Genomic DNA, 20,736 nt, shown 5'->3' with positions numbered 1-20,736 from the left:
ACATTTGATACATTTATTACAGCAATTGACAGTCAGGTGAAACTAGAACTTGACTAACAAAGGAGGAATTTCACACATGATGATCAGTCAAGCACTAGGCTGCATGATTGATAATGGTTACAATTTCCTTGGCAGTATGAGTGCAATGATGTCAAACCTTGGAGGCTACTCTTAAACTAAAACCCTTTTTATAAATCTTCTAAATTTATTTTATTTAGTTTTATACACAACTGCATTCTGTCAAAAGACAAAAAAAAAAAAAAAACAGTAGAGTATTTTTAAAAACTGGGCTAAGACTGTAAGGTGGACATGAGGGATATTTCAATGGTCCTCTGCCTTAGTGACAAAACAACTAAACATTTGGACTTGCAGTGCTTATGCACTGCCAAAGGGACTACGGATTTAGGGTGCATTGACTGTTTAAATGAGAAGGAAATTTTGACGAGTGAACAGTTTTGTATATAAGCTTTTGCAAGTGAGCTATAGTGTTGTGCTAAACTGTAAGCTTGTTTTACAAAACAATCTAGTGTTGAGAATGTAATTCCTGCTTCAAGAAATGAGCCAAACCATATGAGAAACTGTAAATCATAAATTAAATGTTTTGGGAGTAACTACATTTTGCAGACATGCAATAAAGTTCTGAAGTTTCAGCAAACCGTTTTGACATTTGCACTCACAGTTTAGAGAATGTTAAAATTGTTTTGAAAAATGTGCCAAAGCAATTGAGAAAAAACTGTAAATGCAACTTATTTAAAATTTCTAATGAAATATTCCTGTAATGACAGCTGATCACATGATACTCACGAATAATGCGAGCTGCTGTCGTGCGGATGCCAGTGATGGTGCGCGTGAAAGTCCAGCTCGTCATCGCTGTCGAAGAACCGGTGTCCGTGATGATGATGTTGATGATGCTCGAACTCGTGTCTGGATCCCTCAACTTCTCCAAGAGCTGATAACTCACTCGTAACCGGGTCGTTATCTCCTCGGCCGTCTATCAGAGTCCCGGGCAGTGTCATACACCTGTTTAACAGCGGTTTGTCGGGGGAGCAGCAGGTGTTTCTGTCGCTGCAGTTAAACTCTTCGCTGTGAGAGTCCGGTCTTGAGTGCTCGGTCTCCGGTGAGGCGGCAGAAGAGTCTCCCGCCGAAAGCGCGAGCGGGAGCGTGCAGAGCGCCGCGTGAGACATGATGAACTGCTCTTTGGCGTGCAGGTCTCGCTCTTCTCTGTCTGTCAGCATTTTTTTAATGGGGAGATGTTGGAGGTCAGTTGAGGAGTTCTGCTTGCATGTTGTTTTGTCTGCAACAAGTGTGACTGTCAGTTTGTAAAACATGGACCTTTTCTAATGGTCCTCCTCCCTCCCATAGCCTTCAAGCTAACACCTCCCACCTTCAAATATTAACTGAAACACACATTGTTAATTAATATTGTAGTGGTCAGACCACTTTATTGAAATTATTTTATATACAGTAGCCTACCAGTCAAAAGTTTATGGTCAGTATGATTTTTAAATGTTTTATAATAAGCTTAAGCTATCTGCTCATCAAGGCTGCATTTATCTATTCAAAAACACAGTAAAAATGGTAAAGTTGTGAAATATTATTGTACTATAAAATAACTGTTCAAAAAGTTTAAAATGAAGGTAAATTATTTATTCCAGTGATGTTAAGGGGGAATGTTCAGCTTCAGAGTCAAACGATCCTTTAGTAATCAATGTAATTCATTCACTCATTTTCTTTTCAGCTTTGTCCATTTATCAATCCGGGGTCGTAGCAGCGGAATGAACCGCCAACTTATCCAGCACATATTTAACGCAGCGGATGCCCTTCCAGCTCCAACCCATCTCTGGTAAACATCCATACACACTCACACACTACGGACAATTTAGCCTACCCAATTTACCTGTACCGCATTGGACTGTGGGGGAAACCGGAGCACCCAGAGGAAACCAATCGCTGTAATATTATTAATAATTATTATTACCGTTAATGATAATAATATTCATAATAATTAATATTAAAACTGACCCCAAACTTTTGAGTGGTAGTGTACATAGACATCACCTTTTTGAAAAGTATACTTTGCAGGTTAACTATTCCCATCCTATACACACCTTTACTTATTCTGATTTTAATTGCAGTAATAATGCAGTTTTTGTAAAGCTGCTTTGGAATAATAAATATTGTAAAAAGAGCTATCCAAATTCACTTGAAATGAATCAACTAGAGAAAGTTTTTACACTTTTTGTTCACTATTAAATTTTTTTGCAATTCATTCAAATATGGTAAACCTAAATAAATAATAGTAATATTAGTAATTGACTGTCCACCTGGTTAATTTTACATACACACACGCACACATGCACACACACACACGCACATTGTTTTTTTCATGTTTTTGTTGTTGTTTTGTTTTCTAATAAAAATAAAACAAAATACGGTAAACCTAAATAAATAATAGTAATAATAATAAACAAATAACATATTTAAAAAGTTTAGGCTATTGGATAAAATTATAACCTTAAATATTAGAAACAAAAATGTAATAATATACATAACAATAAATATAATAATTAACAAAAAATATTACATTTTAAAATAATAACTAAAAGTTAAACAATCAAAAATATAAAAAAATCAAGCAGCAATATATCCATATTTATTTATAATAAATAAAATAAGAATAGAATAATGTCATTGGGTAAATCATGTTCTACTATTTGTGTAATAAATAAAAATAACAAGTTACAACAAAATTAATTTCTACAATTAAATATATTCAAAACAACATATTTTAACAGTTAGGGCAGCATGATGACAAAGTGGGTAGCGTGATCGCCTCACAGCAAGAATGTCGCTGGTTCGAGCCCTGGATGGGTCAGTTGACATTTTTGTATGGAGATTGTATGTTCTCCCTGTGTTTGTGTGGGTTTCTTCCAGGTGCTCCAGTTTCCCCCAAAGTCCAAAGACATGCCGTACATGTGAATTGAGTAGCTTAATTGTGTAAGGGAGTGTGTGCAAGAGTGTGTGGGTGTTTCCCAGTGTTGGGTTGCAGCTGGAAGGGCATACGTTGCGTAAAACGTGCTGGACAATTTGCGGGTTAATTACGCGGTGTCGGACTAAGGGACTAAGCCGAAAAGAAAATAAATGAAACAATGAATATTTTCACACTCTACTCTCTTAACAGAAATAAAATATAAAAAAAAGATTCATGAATGTAGACCTATACTTATATTCCCCCACACTGTAATTCTGTGATTAAAGAAAAAACAACAACAACAACACTATTTTGTATAAGGCTGTACGATTTTGAAAAATCTGATATTGCGACATTTTATTTTTCTGTGATAAATATTGCGACATGAAAACAGTTTCATAAGATTGTAGAGAAAAACTATTTGGTGGTTTTCTTTTGAGTCTAACAGTATTCAGGTACAGAAGTTGAATCATTCCCATAAACCATATTGGCTGTATCGATGTCTCTTCACTCCACCAGTAGCTGATGTGTGGTGAGCGCACTGGTGCCGTTGTCCTGTGGGTGCCGACACATCATCCAAGTGGATGTTGCACACTGGTGGTGATGTGGTGAGAGCCCCCCACCCCCCGCACTTTGGGTGTATAGCCTTACACAATAAATGCATTTTATAAAATTACACATTACATTACATTGAAAAATCACAATGCAAAAAAAGCTTTTATTTGCTTTGTCTCATTTCTAGTCCAAATATCAACAACAACAAAAAAATCTTAGATCAAGTAAATATATTGTTTTGTTTAGAACTTCAGAGCAAATAAGGCAACAAAGAGTTTTTCTCTAAAACAAGCAAAAATATCTGCCAGTGGAGTAAAAATAATCTTGTTTTTTTTCTACAAAATATAGATATTTATTTACGCGGTGGCGCAGTAGGTAGTGCTGTCGCCTCACAGCAAGAAGGTCGTTGGTTCGAGCTGGGACAGTTGGCATTTCTGTGTGGAGTTTGCTTTTTCTCCCCACGGTTATGTGTGTTTCCTTTGGGTGCTCCGGTTTACCCCACAAGTCCAAAGACATGCGGTACAGGTAAATTAGGTGAGGTAAATTGTCCGTGTATGTGTGTGAATGAGTGTGTATGGGTGTTTCCAGTTATGGGTTGCAGCTGGAAGGGCATCCGCTGCGTAAAACATATGCTGGATAAGTTGGTGGTTCATTCTGCTGTGGCAACCTCGGATTAATAAAGGGACTAAGCCGAAATAAAAAAAGTGAAATGAAAAAAAAAGAAATATAGATATTGGACTAGAAACAAGACAAAACTTCTTTTTTTTCTTCTTTTTTTGCAAAAGCCATATCAATTCTATATAAATAAAGTAATTAAATACAGTTCTTTAGCTCCTTCTGGTCTACTATGATCCGTACTCAACATTGCATATCTTGCGGTGTGATTATTGCAGATACACACATTGTGATATCAATGTTGAAACGATATATTGTGTAGCCCTAATTTTGTAGGTCTTAATTATGTCAATTAATCACAATTAACACAGAAAAAAAGTGTTAATTTGTGATAGTTCTGAACTCATCATCGCTAAAAAGAATAAGCATTTGAGTAATTGTACCTTTGAGATCTTTGAGATATAAACTGCATGACAACCAGCCCCAGTCTCATTAAAACCAGCTCACAGACACAGTTTCAGATGGAAACCCTTTCACACTGAACACAGAGCAGCTGCTGGACGGAGGACTGGAGCACATCACCTGTGGAGGGGCTTTGATGCTCATCAAAGGCTTCAAGCAGAGAGATCCTTCTACGAGGTCTGTTCCATTTCATCTCTCGCTAGCAAACTTCATTTTCAGAGAAGCTGAGATTGCTCAGACAGAATGCTCAAGAAAATACAAAGCTAAAGATAAAGGTTTCCAAGTAAAATACTATGTTTAAAAGACTTCAAACACTACATTATATCCCTTCAAATCATGTTGAAACTGTTTCAGATTCCACAAATTCCTACGATGGATCACTGTTTAAATTGACATTTACATTGCATTTCCATTTATTCATTTATTCAAATGCTTTAATCCAAAACGACCTAAAAATGAGAATAAAAGAAATCACCAGAGTGTAACAGTATAGATGCTGACATGTCTAATTTATTATTATTATTATTATTATTATACAAAATAACAATGCCAATGACTCACAATCTCCACTACTTCCCGAGGTGCTTATAAACATACAAAAGTTGAATGCAATAGCTCACACACACTAATAGGCCTATATAAACATAAACATATTGATAACTGTCACAATCACAAGAAATCTAATGCTTACAGATTGCAGGTAAACTCACAGATCGCATAGAACTACAAATCCACTGGTATATGGACTATAAGATCCAGTCATGCACCACACACCCACACCCGTTCTGTTTTTCCACTGACTGCTATCACACACAGCTGAAGCTGTTCAGAACTGATTACATGGACTTTAAAAGCAGCACAAACACACACTAGTTGCTGAGTCTTTTTACACTGTTAGTGACCATGACAACTCTGTTTGCTTGCCTTCTGTGCTTGATGCTTGCTTAGTTTTGTTTGTTTACGTTGCCTGCTTCTACTGACCTTCTGCCTGTTTATCAACCATGACTCTGAATTGCCTCTGTATATATGTAAACCTGCACACGCACTTTCTTTGCGTCTCGCTTCACATTATAACAAAACAACAAAAGTGCAACAGTCCAACAACCATATATTTTTATATAGTCATTTATTCATTTGTTCAATCTAATATTAACCTCACCTAATGAGACTGGTCTGTACAGCACAAGTCTATTCTTGGTTTAATTTTGGAGACCGCCACTCGGAGGTCATACTCCATGTTCAGTCACCTGTATTTATTTGTAATGTGTTTGAGTGCCGAAAAGGTGTCAGATAGATAAGGCTGGTGCTGTAAAGTCAATCTGTTGCAAATGATGCTATTGCTGTGGGTATATTCTAATGCAGGGGTGTCAAACTCAATTCCTGGAGGGCCGAAACCCTGCACAGTTTAGTTCCAACCCTGCTCCAACAAACTTACCTGTAGGTTTCAAACAAGCCAGAAGGACTCAATCAGTTTGATCAGGTGTGTTTAATTAGGGTTGGAACTAAACTGTGCAGAGCTGCGGCCCTTTTGGAACGGAGTTTGACACCTGTGTTCTAATGTAAAAATCCCAGGGGTTGCAATCCAAAAAAAAAAAAAAAAAAAGAAAACTGATGGCTTTTTATTTGCATGTTGTATTTTTAATATAACTATTTTATCTTCTGTAGGTTATGGATAAAATACAGACATTTTTGGAAATCACCAAACAATCCACTCTCACTATCCCTCAACCCCAACTTTAAGAACCACTGATTTAGCAGATGCTTTTGTCCAAAGCAAGTTACATTTATGGAGGCATTCATTCATTAATTTTTTTTTTCTCCAGCTTAGACCCTTTATAAATCTGGGGTAGTCACAGCGGAATGAACTGTCAACTTATCCAGCATATGGTTTTACACAGCGGATGCACTTCCAGCTGTCAATACACACAAAAAGTGCTAATTATAAAAAAAAAAAATTGTGCTCAAAGAATTAAGTGCTACAGTAAGGTGGAGGGGTATAGAGAGAGAGAAAGAGTATTTCTGCAGGTGGTTTGTCAAGCCCACTCCCCTGTGTGAAGCACACTTCATAAATGCATAGTGTACTTTCTTATTTTAGTAAGAATGTGTTTGGTGCAAAACTGGTGAAAGACTGGCAAAAGAGTTTTGTAGGCAATTGTCTAGTACATTTGGAGCGCAAAAGAGTGTGCATCCTGCAGGTGACTTGTCAAGCCTATTCAACGATGTTAAGCACACTCACTATTGCACAAAGAAATTAACAATCAATTATCTAACATTAATAATGTATGTCTTAAGCAGCACATTGTTAACAGAATAACATATGCAATTAAAACTCAAAAGGAAAACATCATCACCCAGCAAAAATGCTCTTATTTTAATAAAAGGCTAGTGAAATTGTAAAAAGTATCAATGATTAATAAATTAAGGCAAGACATACAGCTAAAATACTTTACTCAGTGAACTTTTGCCTTTTTTCATTTAGTGTAATGGAAATAAAGTGTTTCCTCAAAATGAGTTCATGTTAAATCCTGCACTGAACCATGAATCTCTTCAGCAATACTTACATACACCAAACATCACTGTTACTCTAAATCTGTATGCTGAACATTTAAACAGAGGGATTTGTTCGAACAACAATTTCCTTGATAGGGTGGCACACCTCACAGCAAGAAGGTCGCTGGTTTGAGTTCCAACTGGGCTAGTTGGCATTGATGTTTGAAGTTTGCATGTTCTCCTCGTGTTTCTTCCCAGGTGCTCTAGTTTCCCCCTCAGTCCTAAGACATGTGCTATAGGTGAATAGTACACTGTAAAAGCAAACATGGTATTTAATTAAAAATAGTAAATTGACCTTAATCAGTTTTTATCAACCTGCTATTAACACTCACTTTTAGTAAGTTACTTGTACTTTGAGGTTGAAAAATCGTACCAGCTCAGTCTACTTGAGCTGGATTAATTTAGAAAAAGTAAGTTTATGACACTGTGGGCATGCGCAGATCAATCAATCATCCCCAACCAATCAAGCTGCTTCGTAAGGCGGGTCTTGGCGTGGCGGGATTCGTAATTTTGCAAACGGTATGTCACATCTTGCCCGCAACTGACCGACCAGATGAAGCTGGATATCATTGAGCTGGACCTAAACATCGCGTCAACAGCACTTGTGATTATCGTCAGCATAACAGCGATTCTTGTGCTTGGCACACTCATTTGGTGAGTAAATATTTTAATTTACCCTTGCGCAGATCGTTTTGTTTCTGTAAATCAGCGCCAGTGTTTTGTGCCTGCTAGTAATGATGTGTGTAGTAATGTCGGCTAACGCTAGCTAACTATATTATGGACATAACGTGGCTATATTTTGATGAAACTTGGTCAATACTTTATTATTTTCAAGACTTTTGTCACGTTAAAATTGAGGAAAAATTTTAGAGTAGTAGTAACGTTAACAGTCGCTCGCGCCCACCTGCCATGTCAGTAACATTTGTCATCGAGTACTGACTAGCAGCTAGCATGATGATGACAGACTGATCCCGGCGGTTTGGGAGTTTCCTGAGTTTTATAACTGTTGTTTGTAACCTCAGGCAGAACATCAGAACAAGTCTGGATGTATAATTTTATTTTAAGATAGTCCTTAAAGACTATGCTAATTTTAGCTACCAACAATAACAGTCTATGCTTATCAAAAACAGGATTAACGTTACCACTGTGTTTCGACCTATGATTGGGGATATCACCACAGTGAACTAACTTAATGTTATTTTATTTAACACTTGGTACTTTATAGTCAATATTCGTAGCTGTGCTGTTTTCATGTTTACCATAGTACCGACTACCCAGATCAGTCTTGGTTCGCTACAGACAAGAGTGTTTACCTGTCTGAAAAGATCTTTACACTTAGTTTATCATAGTCTGCTATGATAGGGAACATATTTGCTGGCAAACTCAGTGGCTTACATTATTCTTTAAGGTCATCTTGTACATAATATGTTCATTTTAATACTGGGAGCTGTCATTGTGGATTATAGGCCTATGTTACAGCTTTCACATGTACTTGGTTGTGCTAAATTGTTGAATTTTTATTTAACAGTTTCCTTCCAGGCAGATGGTGATCAATCCACACATTCCATAATCCCAGCAATAAAAGGTATTTTCAACTAATAACTGTAATATTATTGCATGCTAAAGTAAAAGTTATGCTCACATCAGAGCAATTGGTTTACAACAAAAGCTAAGAAAATCTTGTGTTGAAATTATTTCATTATAGTATATTTCATCATACAGAATATTTTATGCATATTTTGAATTTCAAATATTTGATGTAATTAGTATTTCTGGACTGTCTCTATAGATACTTTGGGTTCGATTTATAGTCCATCATACCCAGGACTACAGTTCCCTTGATGTCTAACCACATAAGCGAGTCATTTACCATTTACTTTTTGTACTGCTGTGTTCACTTGTCTTAAAGAAGTTCGTTGATTAAAAGCTTGATAATTAGATTTTTGCAAGGATTTAGTTTTTCCTATAGCTCTGGTATTTCAAATCTGATACTGCATTTTAGTGTTTTTGTCTTTTTATGTTGGTAGGTTTGATGCCAAAATGATCTTTTCTTTCTTTTCAGATTTTCAAACAGTTATCAAAATGGACCAGAGGTTGTTACTGAGAGTCATCATCGCTGAAGATGATATAAGTAAGTTGACTTTAATTAAGAGACCACAGTCCATTGAAGAATTCAAAATGCAACTGGTGGATAAACTGTCACTGCAGTATGACTTTAAACTGCAGTATGAAGATCAAGACTCCAATAATGCACTCTGCAATTTGACTGAAATAACTGATATACCTGAAAGAGCTACAGTCAAAATCATCTCTCTTGTGACTCTCCATTTAACAGCATTGTCATCACCCACCACAACATTAGACACTGAGGGCAGCACAGCAGACACTGAGATCCTGTCGCCTGTAGGAGCATCACCATCGCTAAGACAACAGTGACCAGAGTTCTTTGACATACCCAATTAGCACTCTTCATAGAGAGACAGGTAAGCAATTTTTGTTCTCAATCAATAAAATAATGCAAATAAACATAAATTCAAGGTGTGTGACTAGAAATCCAAACACTTGTTGGAATGTTAATCCCTCTGCCACCTCTTCATCCCTACCCACTCCTCTCTACTTTTTCAGGTGTTTGCTGAGTTTAATAGAATCGCCAGTAAGAATCTTGAGAGAGACTTCTTTGAGGCTCTGGACCAGGATGCCCCACGGTTCATTGAACTTTTCAAAACAAAAAAGGGAACTGTTGGCCAGAAACTCAGGGAGCTGATGCAGCACATGAGCTGGATGGTAAGTAGGTTTATTTTGCTTTTGATCTTTGTGATAGTTCATCAATCAAGTTCTAAATGAGACCATCCAGACCAACCTATTTTATTTCCTGTCTGCTTGTGCCTTGCAAATTACAAATTGTTGCAAATTGTTAACTGGTCTTTTCTCTCTCTGTGTATCATTAGACACCAAACGTCACAGTACTTCGCTCTGTTGTCCTCAAAGCCATTCTCATTTTACTCGGTGATGACTCCAGTGAATTTTACAAGACCTGCTCTGTAAGTACTTGCACATAAGAAAGTTTGGTCTTGTAGAACACTTAGTATTGAAGACAAGGAGACTTGGTTCTTTCTTCAGCAGGATTCTTTATTGAGAACATGAGCTGCTGCAGTCAAGTCTGATCAAGGCACAACAAAAGGGTTAAATATATCATATAATTTTATTGACAAGTACACATTTCCATTGCCAACACTTAGTGTCAGATAACTTAAAGACATTGCTATTGCTACAGTTTCTATGACTGCTCCACAGATTTCTTGTTGCAAATTTTACACACACGCATGCACGCATACGCGCACACGCAGACACACACACACACACACTCACACACACACACACACACACACACCAACCTGAAGGTGGACACACCCACACACCACACACAATTTTACTCACACATTCAAACACAGGCTCACACACACTCACACATTCAAAAAGACTCACACACACAGATTCAAACACAGACTCAGACAAACACACACACACTTAAACACAGGCTCACACACACACATTCAAAAAGACTCACACACAGGTTCAAACACAGACTCAGACACACACACACACACACACACACACACACACACACACACACACACACACACACACACACACACACACACACACACACACACTTTACCAAAACAAAAGAGGAATTAAAATGAAAACTAAAATTTACAATTTTAATTTGAGTTGTCACTATTATTGCGTTAGCGTTAATAAAGAGCTTTTGTAAAACTATTTGTAGTTTCTTTTTCACGTTTGGCTTTTCATTTTAATGTTGGCTGTCTTGCCTTGAGACTGTAGTGAAAATGAAATGTGAAATCACCAATTGCATTTTATTTTTCAATTTGACAGGGATGATGCACCGTCACCATGAGAATGAAATCATTTCATTCTCAATTTTGTCACACATTTTGCATACAGTTTTCTCTAATGAAATCGTTAATCTGGTTTTAATTTTCATTTTAGTCATTTAATTTATTTAAATTTGGCAGAAAATGTCTTCCATAGATCTTAAACATATTCTTAAATTTGTAATCCTACAGTCTGCATGAACATAAAACTATACCTGCGTTGACATAGATGTAATTCTATCTATCTGTACAATATACATTTTGTACAGTGATTGATGTATTTTGTAGGTTGAAAAGTCAGTGTCACTCTTTGAGGATGTATAGACCTTTTTAGCTTTAGTTTAACCATAACAAATATATTTTGTTTGCTTTATTGTTACGATCCAGTGTGAAAACATATTTAAAACCATATTCTCTGATAACATTACAACACTAAAAAAAGAATGTTTTAGAATAGCATAAATTGCAATGCTGAAGAATGTGTGTCTTTTAGGATACAGAGAGAGACGAGGCCCTAGAATGCATCACTGTTGGTGTGCTGACAGTTGTCAGTGAAGATAGTCCTCACGAGGGTCAAAGCTCAGTGGACCTCCAGCTCATTTCCACTGCCATCATTCTGGAGGGAGTTATTGTCATGGATCATATTAAAAACTTGCCTCAGGCAGTTTGTCTTTTGTTTGGTCTTACAGATGCATTGCATTTGGATTACCCAAAATGCATGACAAATACACTTAACTTCATTCAGACTGTGATGCTTGGACTGGTAAAGAAAAACTTCCCACCAAAACTGTTAACTCTGAAAAACAGTCTTCTGGGTTAGAACAGTAAAGAGCCGTCGGCTGTCAGATAGCACTTTGTAAGCTTTGCAGCCATTAATGTTCTCTTCTTATCAAAGAAAGTTTGATGCTTTCATGGAACTGTTCTCGCCCATTTACGTTCTCAATGGAAAAAAAGAATATTCCATTAAAGTCTACCATGTTATGCAGGTATGCTAATGGTGGAAATAGTGCCACGTTGTGTTGCAATGAGTTGTTCGTTGTTATTAGATGATAATGTCAGAAAAAAACCTAGCAAAGTTATCCTGTTTACATTTGTGTTTTGGGAAAACTTTTAATGATGTTTTTATTTGTGTTGGTTTAATCCTTGGACTGCTCACTTTGGGACACAAAAGTATTTGTTGTACTTTCGGTTTTGATCAGAAATGCACTGATTTTGCATGCACTGAAGTCGTCCTGTAGTTACCTGTTTAATATTGGGAGACATGCATACAATTAGCTCACAGAAATGTTTTTATTTTTTATTTTTTTATATTTTTCCTTGTCATTTTATACAGTTAAATCAAACCACAACTTTGTTGTTTAGCTGCTGTTTTGTACTTGAATGTGCATTGAATAAATTTACTAATGGAGCTGAATCAATCCAGTGAGTGTTCTTTTAAATTATATGTTTGTGTTGTGTTTGCCTTTATCACATAGTAACAGCAAAAATAGAAAAATGGGGAAGAGAAAAGGCCACATGTTGCAGCTGCCCAGGTTTGGGTCCAACAAGGAAATTGGTTTCTTTAATTTAAGTGAACTTGAAAAATGAGTGAGCAGAACTGATAGTGTTAAGTTGTAGGTATTTAGTAATTCTAAGTGGGGTTAAATTTATATCAAGCAATCAACACAAAATGAAAAAATTAAGTTAACACTAAGCATGGCTATTAAGTTACATGAACATAAAAAAAACGTGTTAGTGGTACTACTTGATTTAGTACTGCACACTTAAAAAAAACAAGCTTTTCTAACTCACTAATCTTAAGTTTACTTTGCTTAATTTTTTTGAGGCAACGAGTTTGCATACTTTTTTTAAGTAAGGTCAACTAATTACATTTTACAGTGTACTGGATTGTGGCTGGAAGGGTGTAAAACATGGTTTAAATAACATAGTTGTTTGTAGTATTTCTGAAACCGTCACAGATGATTGCAAGAAAACAGATGCAGTTGCAGCAAAGAACTATACAAACTATATTTAATGACAGAATAAGGCACATGTAGACACACAAGGGGATGATAAGGTCAGAACGGTAGGAGCAACAACACCGGGAAGCCAGTGGTAGTGACAAGATGGTACTGTCGCCACTGCCTCGCATGGTTCAGGATTGGTAGAGCTACGCATCGATGAATTGGCTCTTCAGTGTTTGAACTCTCAGTAATGATTAAATCACACTGAACTGAACTGAACTTAAACACTAAAACCTGAACCACACTGTTCCAGTTACTATGACCATTTATGTAAAGCTGCTTTGACACAATCTACATTGTAAAAGCGCTATACAAATAAAGCTGAATTGAAAAAAAAGCTGAAGTAAAATGAACAGCCAGCCATGAGTAGGAGCAACAGTGGTCAAAACTAGAGATAGATCCTGGAGCAGGCCACGTAAACTCCAGGCTGGCAGACCAGGGAGCTCAGGACACGGGATAGGACTGGAAAATTATAAAACATAAGACAGGACAGCAAACAGGCAGCAATAATATACAATAAAATAACTAAATCAAAAAATCAAATCAAATCTAAATACTAGGAGAGAAAGACAGACTTCAGTAATCTGATAAAACTGAAATAAAGACTTCTAGAATCTTAGAGTAATTAAATAAATCAAACAAATAATAATTAACTACTAAGAAGACTGGGAGTGACAGAAAATGGAACAATTGTTCTGAGGGTAAAGGTAAAATAAAGTTTAGAACACAAAATTAGTTAAACACTAGAAACAAACAAAAGAAAATAGTAGCTACAAACAAACAAACAAACAATAAGTGGACAAGCAAACTAGAACAGGCAAGACCAAAAGCTCAGTAAAGATACAAGGCAATGATACAAGACAAGCTCACATGGAACAAACCAACAAAGAAATGAGAACACACAGCACATTATATAGAACAAAGCACACAAGAGACAGGTGAAAACAATCAGGATAACAAGGTATAAATAAGAGGGTGGGGTAACTGAAAGCAAGGAGGAAAGACAAGAGGAGCAAACACCCAACACAAATTAAGACACAGCAATGTAAATAAGCACAGGACAAACAGGCAAACATTAAACACTGACAGGACAGACAAGACTGTCAGGTCAGGACCATGACAGAAACCCCTATGTACAAAAACATTTATTTATTTACATAAAGTAATAAATTACAAGGGGCGAGGCAGTGGCGCAGTAGGTAGTGCTGTCGCCTTACAGCAAGAAGGTCACTGGGTCGCTGAACCTCGGCTCAGTTGGCGTTTCTGTGTGGAGTTTGCATGTTCCTCCTGCCTTTGCGTGGGTTTCCTCTGGGTGCACTGGTTTCCCCCAGTCCAAAGACATGCGGTACAGGTGAATTGGGTGGGATCAATTGTCCCTAGTGTATGAGTGTGTGTGTGGATGATTCCCAGAGATGGGTTGCGGCTGGAAGGGCATCTGCTGCGTAAAAACTTGCTGGATAAGTTGGTGGTTCATTCTGCTGTGGCAACCCCGGATTAATAAAGGGACTAAGCCGAAAAGAAAATGAATGAATGAATAAATTACAAATACTCAAACTACTGTGTTTAAGTAGTTTTTCACTGAAATTGTAATTTACTAAGTAGGTTTAAAAGTGTGTACTTTTACTTTCCTTTGAGTACATTTTTAGTGCTGTATTGGTACTTTTACTCCACAGTTTTCATTCAACCTGCCGTGACTATTTTCTTGTCTATAGGATTGGCTAAAGTATTAATCAGTTCTGTAATTCTTGCCTAATCAAATCGCACATAGAACGTTAATTGTATCATACTGAACAACCGCAAGACATGGGTGCTTCAAAAATGCAATAAACGGTTTGGAAGCATAAAAAGACACAATGATCGAGAGACTTTATAGACTGAATGTCACTGATGAGAAGATGGATGTTTACTGTATGAGGACTGAAACCACAAAATGCCCTTAAACAATTACTAATGCACTACAGAATGTTACGTTTACACTACAGAATGTTACACGCATGAGCCGTTTACGATGTCATACTCAATGAGTACTTTTAAAGGGGCTACTTTTTACTCTTACTTTGAGTAATATTTACAACAGATACCTTTACTCTTCATCCAATGTTATGATTTAGCAAAATGAATGCAAATCAGAACTTACTTAATTAAACAACGTTATTGCCTTCTCAGATACAGAGGATTTTGTGCTAGTGATAGTTTACCCAAAATAATAATTTTCTAATTTCAGCTCAAACTTTTATTTTTATTTTTTGACATTCATGGTAAAAGAACAAAATCTACAATGTACAATAATAGCTGTTTTCTCCGACATTTTCTTCAGAATATATTCTTTTGTGTTCTCAAACAGGCTTGGTACAAGTGAGTAAATAATGACAGAATTTTGGCTGTACTATCCCTTAAAAGAAAATACTGAGAACGTGAAAAGGTCAACATTGCTCATGATTGTCCATGTTGTGTTAAGGCTTATGACATTTAATAGCACACTTAATCTTTGATAAAATGTGCATGAGCTAACAAGCGTTAGCTGACATGCTAATCCATTCCAGATAAGCAATGATGTGAACGACTGACGAAACAAAACACAACCCTGGACAGTAAATCAATGCCCTGTTCTGTTTTCTTAAATTTGGAGAGTTTTTAATAAACACTCGTTTAAACTGTTTTATTTTCTCCTCACATCCATGTTTTGTCCATTTCTAAACAATCCAAAACTATGCAAATAATTGACATTGACATTTAATAAGGCTTAATTGATTTAATGGATATTAACAATTATCAATTAGACGTTGGCATCCCTTTAAACCACAGAGAAACCTAGAGTCCATGTATAACTGTAATCGGTTTGTAAATGCTGCAGGTATTATGGACGTGATCAGGAGAAACAGGGCTGTCTGTCAGAGAAGAGATTTTATTCACCAAATGCTGGATATGAGTGCGAGTGAGATGAGATGAGATGAGATGAGATGAGGAAGGTTATGAGGGGACATTTACAAGAGAGAAAGCACTTTTTTTTTTTACTATTTTAGCTGAATGAGTGGCACACAGAGTGATTTATAACAGGCAATCCTGTCAAAATAGCTCTAATCTTGTCAGTTGTAGATTCAATGCTGTCAGCTTCCCACACACACCTGGATTTGACAATCAGTTCAATTGAGTTCAACTAAGGAACTTTTCTGTACACGTTTTTTGTTGTTGTTGTTGCAAAATATATATGCAGCTTTAGGGTCAGTAAAACAAATGTTTTCATTTGTTGTGACTGAAAATCAACCATATACCACCAAATATTGAACTGGAGTTAAAACATTGGTATATTGTGTTGTCTTGAAATAAATATAATCATATTATATATTTCCACAGTATTTTTAAACAACAAAAACATTACATGGAAAGTTGAATTAAATTGCTCTAGCTGCATTAAAATAATAAGAACTAGAGAAGTAAAGTTACAAACTTTATGGTGGCTTGAGAAAGTCTAGTCTGAAAGTTTGAAGTAGCTTCAAAGTTTAAATAGTTGAAGTAGTTTTAAGAAGTTTGAAACTGTTGGCATAGATAGATAACTACATATGTGTCAGCATGTTTCTAGCTAGGCTGTTAATAGGAGGTTCTGAGTGTTTGCTAAGGTGTTGCTAAGTGGTTGCTAGGGTGTTCTGAATGGTTGCTAAGGCATTGCTAGAGTGTTCTGAGTGGTTGCTAAGGCGTTGCTAGGGTGTTCTGAGTGGTTGCTTAAGTGTTGCTAGTTCACAGTTGTTCACAGTACTCATATAGATTTGTTTTTAACTCAAATGGTTTGTTGCAATCGGTTTCCTCAACCGGTTTCAGTTGCCTTAACTTAGCCTATTGGGTTTTACAGTACTCCGTAGGTTTGAGTTCTCTTCATTCATTGGGTTTTACTGTGCTCAAATTGCTTCCTTTACTCATTTATTTAAATGGATTAAGTTCACAGTACTCATTAGGATTAGTTTTTGAACTTAAATGGTTTTTTGCAATTGGTTTACTCAAATTATTTGAGTTACCTTAACTTTTGCGGTTTTACAGTGTAGGTGGTTGCTAAGTTGTTGGTAGACGGTTACTAATGTCTTCTGAGTAGTTCCTAGGCAGTTGCTTACATACATTAGCATGGTTCTAGTATGAATTAGCATGTTGCTGGCATGTTTCTAGCATAAATTAGCATGTTAGTAGCATGTTTCTAGCATGAATTAGCATGTTGCTAGCATGTTTTTAGTATGAACTAGCATATGTTAGCATGAATTACGTATGAATTAGCATGTTGCTAGTATGTTTATAGTATGAATTAGCATGTTGCAAGTATTATGTCACTAGTTTGTTTCTAGTATGGATTAGTATATTGCTAGTATGTATTGGTATGTTTTTAATATGTCCAATGAAAAGTCAATGTCAGTTTTTTATGATGGAAGTCTATGGGAAAGTTGCTATGGTGATTTAAGTGGTTGCTAGGGTGTGGCTAGTAAGTTGAAAGTTGATCAGTGATTGGCAGTCTAAGTTAAATGAGCCCAAACTTAAGTCTGTATGACAGTCTGGTACAAAGTTATAAGGTCACAAAGTTTGGTCCAATGTTAAGTCAACGGGACTTTTCCTAATTTTCCGGGTCAGTTGTCGGAAAAGATGTAGCGACTTAATTCAGTATAGTTTGGAGGTTTGGAGTTAGTTTGGTGGTTGTAGTATGAACGGTCTAAGAGAAGATGCGTTCTTAAAATAAGAAGTTCTTGAAAGAATTCAGAAGAAGACAGAAGAAGAAGTTTATGTAGTATAAAAGTATGTTGGCTTTCTCTAGCCACCATAATATTTATAATAATAGTAATATATATTTTTAATTCTGTTCCTTCTTTTAAAGTTGTTTGCTCTATTGAAGTAAATATTTAAACAGAGTGAATAGTCTTTAGATTCTTTTTATTATTATTTTCTATCTAAACAGTAAAATCTTTTAGAAATAAAGTAAATTTCTGAGCAGAGTGAAGAATCTTTTACATTTTTAAAAATATTTTATATTTTTCATCCAAATTAGTACTAGTAAACTAGTAACATTTAATATTTTAAACAACCAAGATTATCTGAATAAAAATAGCCACATTAAATATTAAACTTTGTTTTCCAACTTTGCTTTTCACTTGTTTCCAAACTTGACTATATTATTTTATTTCTTACACTCCAACAGGCATTTTTACTGTCCTGTGACCCAACAGAGGATCAGCAGTGGAGAATGGATGGATGGATGGATATTTTTTTGCTATGTATTTTGAGTTTTGTTGTTAAACCAGCAATGATGTCCGATGGGACAAGGATTACTGATGCAACCATCACCCAAGTGACACAATAATCCTTTCAGTGAAGAAAGACAGAACGTGGAGTTACAGACACACACACACACACACACACACACACACACACACACACACACACACACACACACACACACACACACACACACACACACCTGGTCTGCCAAAAGTAGAGGAATAAAAAATCAGGCCATTCCAGACACAAGCTGCAACTTCTATTAATATTTACACATCAATCTTCTGCCCACTAGCAACTCAAAAACATGGACACATTTGTATAAACAATAGAACAGCTAATTCTATGTGGCAAAATCACATGCTTCTCATTGTGACTGTTACCAACTTTGTGTGTATCACGTTTTCTAATAATTTAATGGCCTGCCATCATTTATTGCACTTATAACAGTGTTACCACTCTTGTTACCACACTTATGTTACCAATCAAGACATGTTTTATCTTAAGGAATAAATGACAACTGGCCACATCAAGAAGATGTTGAGATATTGAAGTGTAATTTGGTCAAGACCTGTCAGCGGTTTGCTAGCCCCATAACTGAAATCTTTCAGCGAGCGTAGTGATATTATGAATTGATTGATTTTATTTGACAATTTTAACAAAATATACAAGCAAGTCCAGTTAGACTAATTCATACATATTTTAAAAACTGTTGAAGATAAAATAACACAAAATAGTCACAGGCTTATTTCCATTGTGCAAAATCATAAATGGAGTGCAAACATCACCAGCTCAGCAACTCGGCACAACAAAATCCTCAACTTCAACTGTAAAACCCCTTTTTAATTTCCCTTTTTCCCTTCTAAAAACACTCTTAATATGAATTTCTTTAAAATCATGGACAAAACATTCCAAGCAGCAGAGCTAGTTCACAAAAAAATAAAAATAAATCTACCTGATTCACTCTTACATCTGAATGGATAAATATCCCTGCTACGCACTCTTGCAGAATGACAGTGTACCTCACTAACTAAAACATAATAACTAAGAAAATATTTTAGGACCATTTTCTTTAAAATCTTAAACACCATCACTAATTTTACATTTTTTACCCTTCTCTCAACTTTTAAAAAATTACTTTGACTAAAATGTTCATTATTTAAATGTGTCAGTGGAGGTACTTAAAAAACTTTTTTTTTGCCGTCTGCAATTTATTTTTCATTTTTTTAGACCTACCGCTGAACCAAAAAGCTGCAGCATAGTCAAAGTATAGCTGCACTGATGGACTAGCTAAATTTTTAAAAGTTTGGGTATATTGGAGCTCTGCCTGTCTTGCTAAAAACTTAATTTTAGAACTAATTTTTGAATGGACTATTACAGCCATTTTTTGCCTGTCAAGTTACTATATAAAATGCAACCTAAATATTTCACTTCCTGTATTGGAGTAATAATTTGACCCCTTTTATCCCTGACCCAACACATTTTCTTAGTTTCACAGCTGAACCAAATAAAATAAATTCCGTTTTACCCAAATGTAAGGACAATTTATTAAGGCAAAACCATTTAGAGAAATTCCCTCCTCTTATGAGACACTATTATCGCTGCATCATCCGCATATAACAAAAGCTTAGTTGAACAAGCCATTTTTAAATCATTAATGTATATTAGAAAAAGCTACAGACCTAAAACACTGTCCATAGGCGACGGGCGAATAATCTGAGAACACTCTATTTAAATCTACTATTTGACTTCTGTTTTCAAGGTAAGATTTTATTCATTTACAGGCCATTTTACCAAAACCCATTTACCCAAAACCTTTATGTGTGACTTCTTTATCTGTGCCTGAACGATCATTTGTCAAAGCTGTGGGTTAAGGGTATGTTTATCAAATCAGGGCTTCTCAAAGTCTGGAGAGAATTTAAAACGGGCTCACCTCTATTTCATATTTTAAGAGCACCGATTGTGAGTAAGGAATTTAAAATATGTATTTATTTATTTGAAAAAGTTTTTCAATTTATTTTTGCTGATTGTCTAAAATGTTGATAACTAAAGGGGATAGTTTCCCTACATGTGGCTGTTGTTAGGACATCAAGTCAGTTAATGACGATTGCTATAGCCAAGCGACACTTCAGTGATCATTTGAATGAATAAAAAAGTTGACAAAGAACCAGAGGTGGATTTATGATTTATGCAACCCCAAAAACAACCTCCATAACCCTCGCTCTGTAACTCCAACATACAGGCGTTTTCTGTATTCGACATCAACATAACTGTGAGCAATTTCTCACATTAGACTAATTTGCACCATATTAATTTTGATATATATTTTTTCACAAAAATTGCTGACAGTGAAGTTGTGTGTATGTTTATTCAAATCAAGTTTATTTAACCAATTTTTTTCCAGACCTTTGACATGATGAAAATTTATATTTGA

At 35.9% G+C, this 20,736-nt stretch overlaps 2 protein-coding genes across 4 annotated transcripts in view; one reads left to right on the top strand and one right to left on the bottom strand.

Moving 5' to 3' along the window:
• Window positions 1-20,736, bottom strand: part of trpc7a (transient receptor potential cation channel, subfamily C, member 7a) — a 59,177-nt gene that overhangs the window by 31,152 nt on the left and 7,289 nt on the right. For 2 of the 3 annotated variants that reach the window (XM_087269654.1, XM_087269653.1), the window contains one exon: window positions 805-1,294. In XM_087269654.1, coding sequence (XP_087125780.1) covers window positions 805-1,235 — 431 coding nt within the window. In that variant the 5' untranslated portion in view covers window positions 1,236-1,294. Of the gene's footprint in view, window positions 1-804; window positions 1,416-20,736 lie in introns of those variants that run through there. The other variant, XM_087269652.1, reaches the window with a different exon arrangement.
• On the top strand, window positions 7,668-12,467 carry LOC147842053 (uncharacterized). The gene is made up of 7 exons (XM_087270502.1): window positions 7,668-7,807; window positions 8,682-8,738; window positions 9,216-9,284; window positions 9,489-9,636; window positions 9,779-9,937; window positions 10,102-10,194; window positions 11,543-12,467. The coding sequence occupies exons 5-7, from the start codon at window positions 9,917-9,919 to the stop codon at window positions 11,867-11,869; spliced, it is 441 nt and encodes a 146-aa protein (XP_087126628.1). The 5' UTR covers window positions 7,668-7,807; window positions 8,682-8,738; window positions 9,216-9,284; window positions 9,489-9,636; window positions 9,779-9,916; the 3' UTR covers window positions 11,870-12,467.

This window comes from Danio rerio, chromosome 10 (assembly GCF_052040795.2).
Source record: "Danio rerio strain M-AB ecotype USA chromosome 10, GRCz13ab, whole genome shotgun sequence".
NCBI lineage: Eukaryota > Metazoa > Chordata > Actinopteri > Cypriniformes > Danionidae > Danio > Danio rerio.
The sequence above is the reverse complement of the archived record's forward strand: the minus strand, read 5'-3'. Positions and strand labels throughout refer to the sequence as shown.

Coding starts and splice junctions, on each gene's coding strand:
- LOC147842053 (XM_087270502.1), top strand. CDS start 9,917: ATGCAGCACATGAGCTGGATG. Junction 9,938..10,101: donor TGCAGCACATGAGCTGGATG/GTAAGTAGGTTT, acceptor GTGTATCATTAG/ACACCAAACGTCACAGTACT. Junction 10,195..11,542: donor AATTTTACAAGACCTGCTCT/GTAAGTACTTGC, acceptor TGTGTCTTTTAG/GATACAGAGAGAGACGAGGC.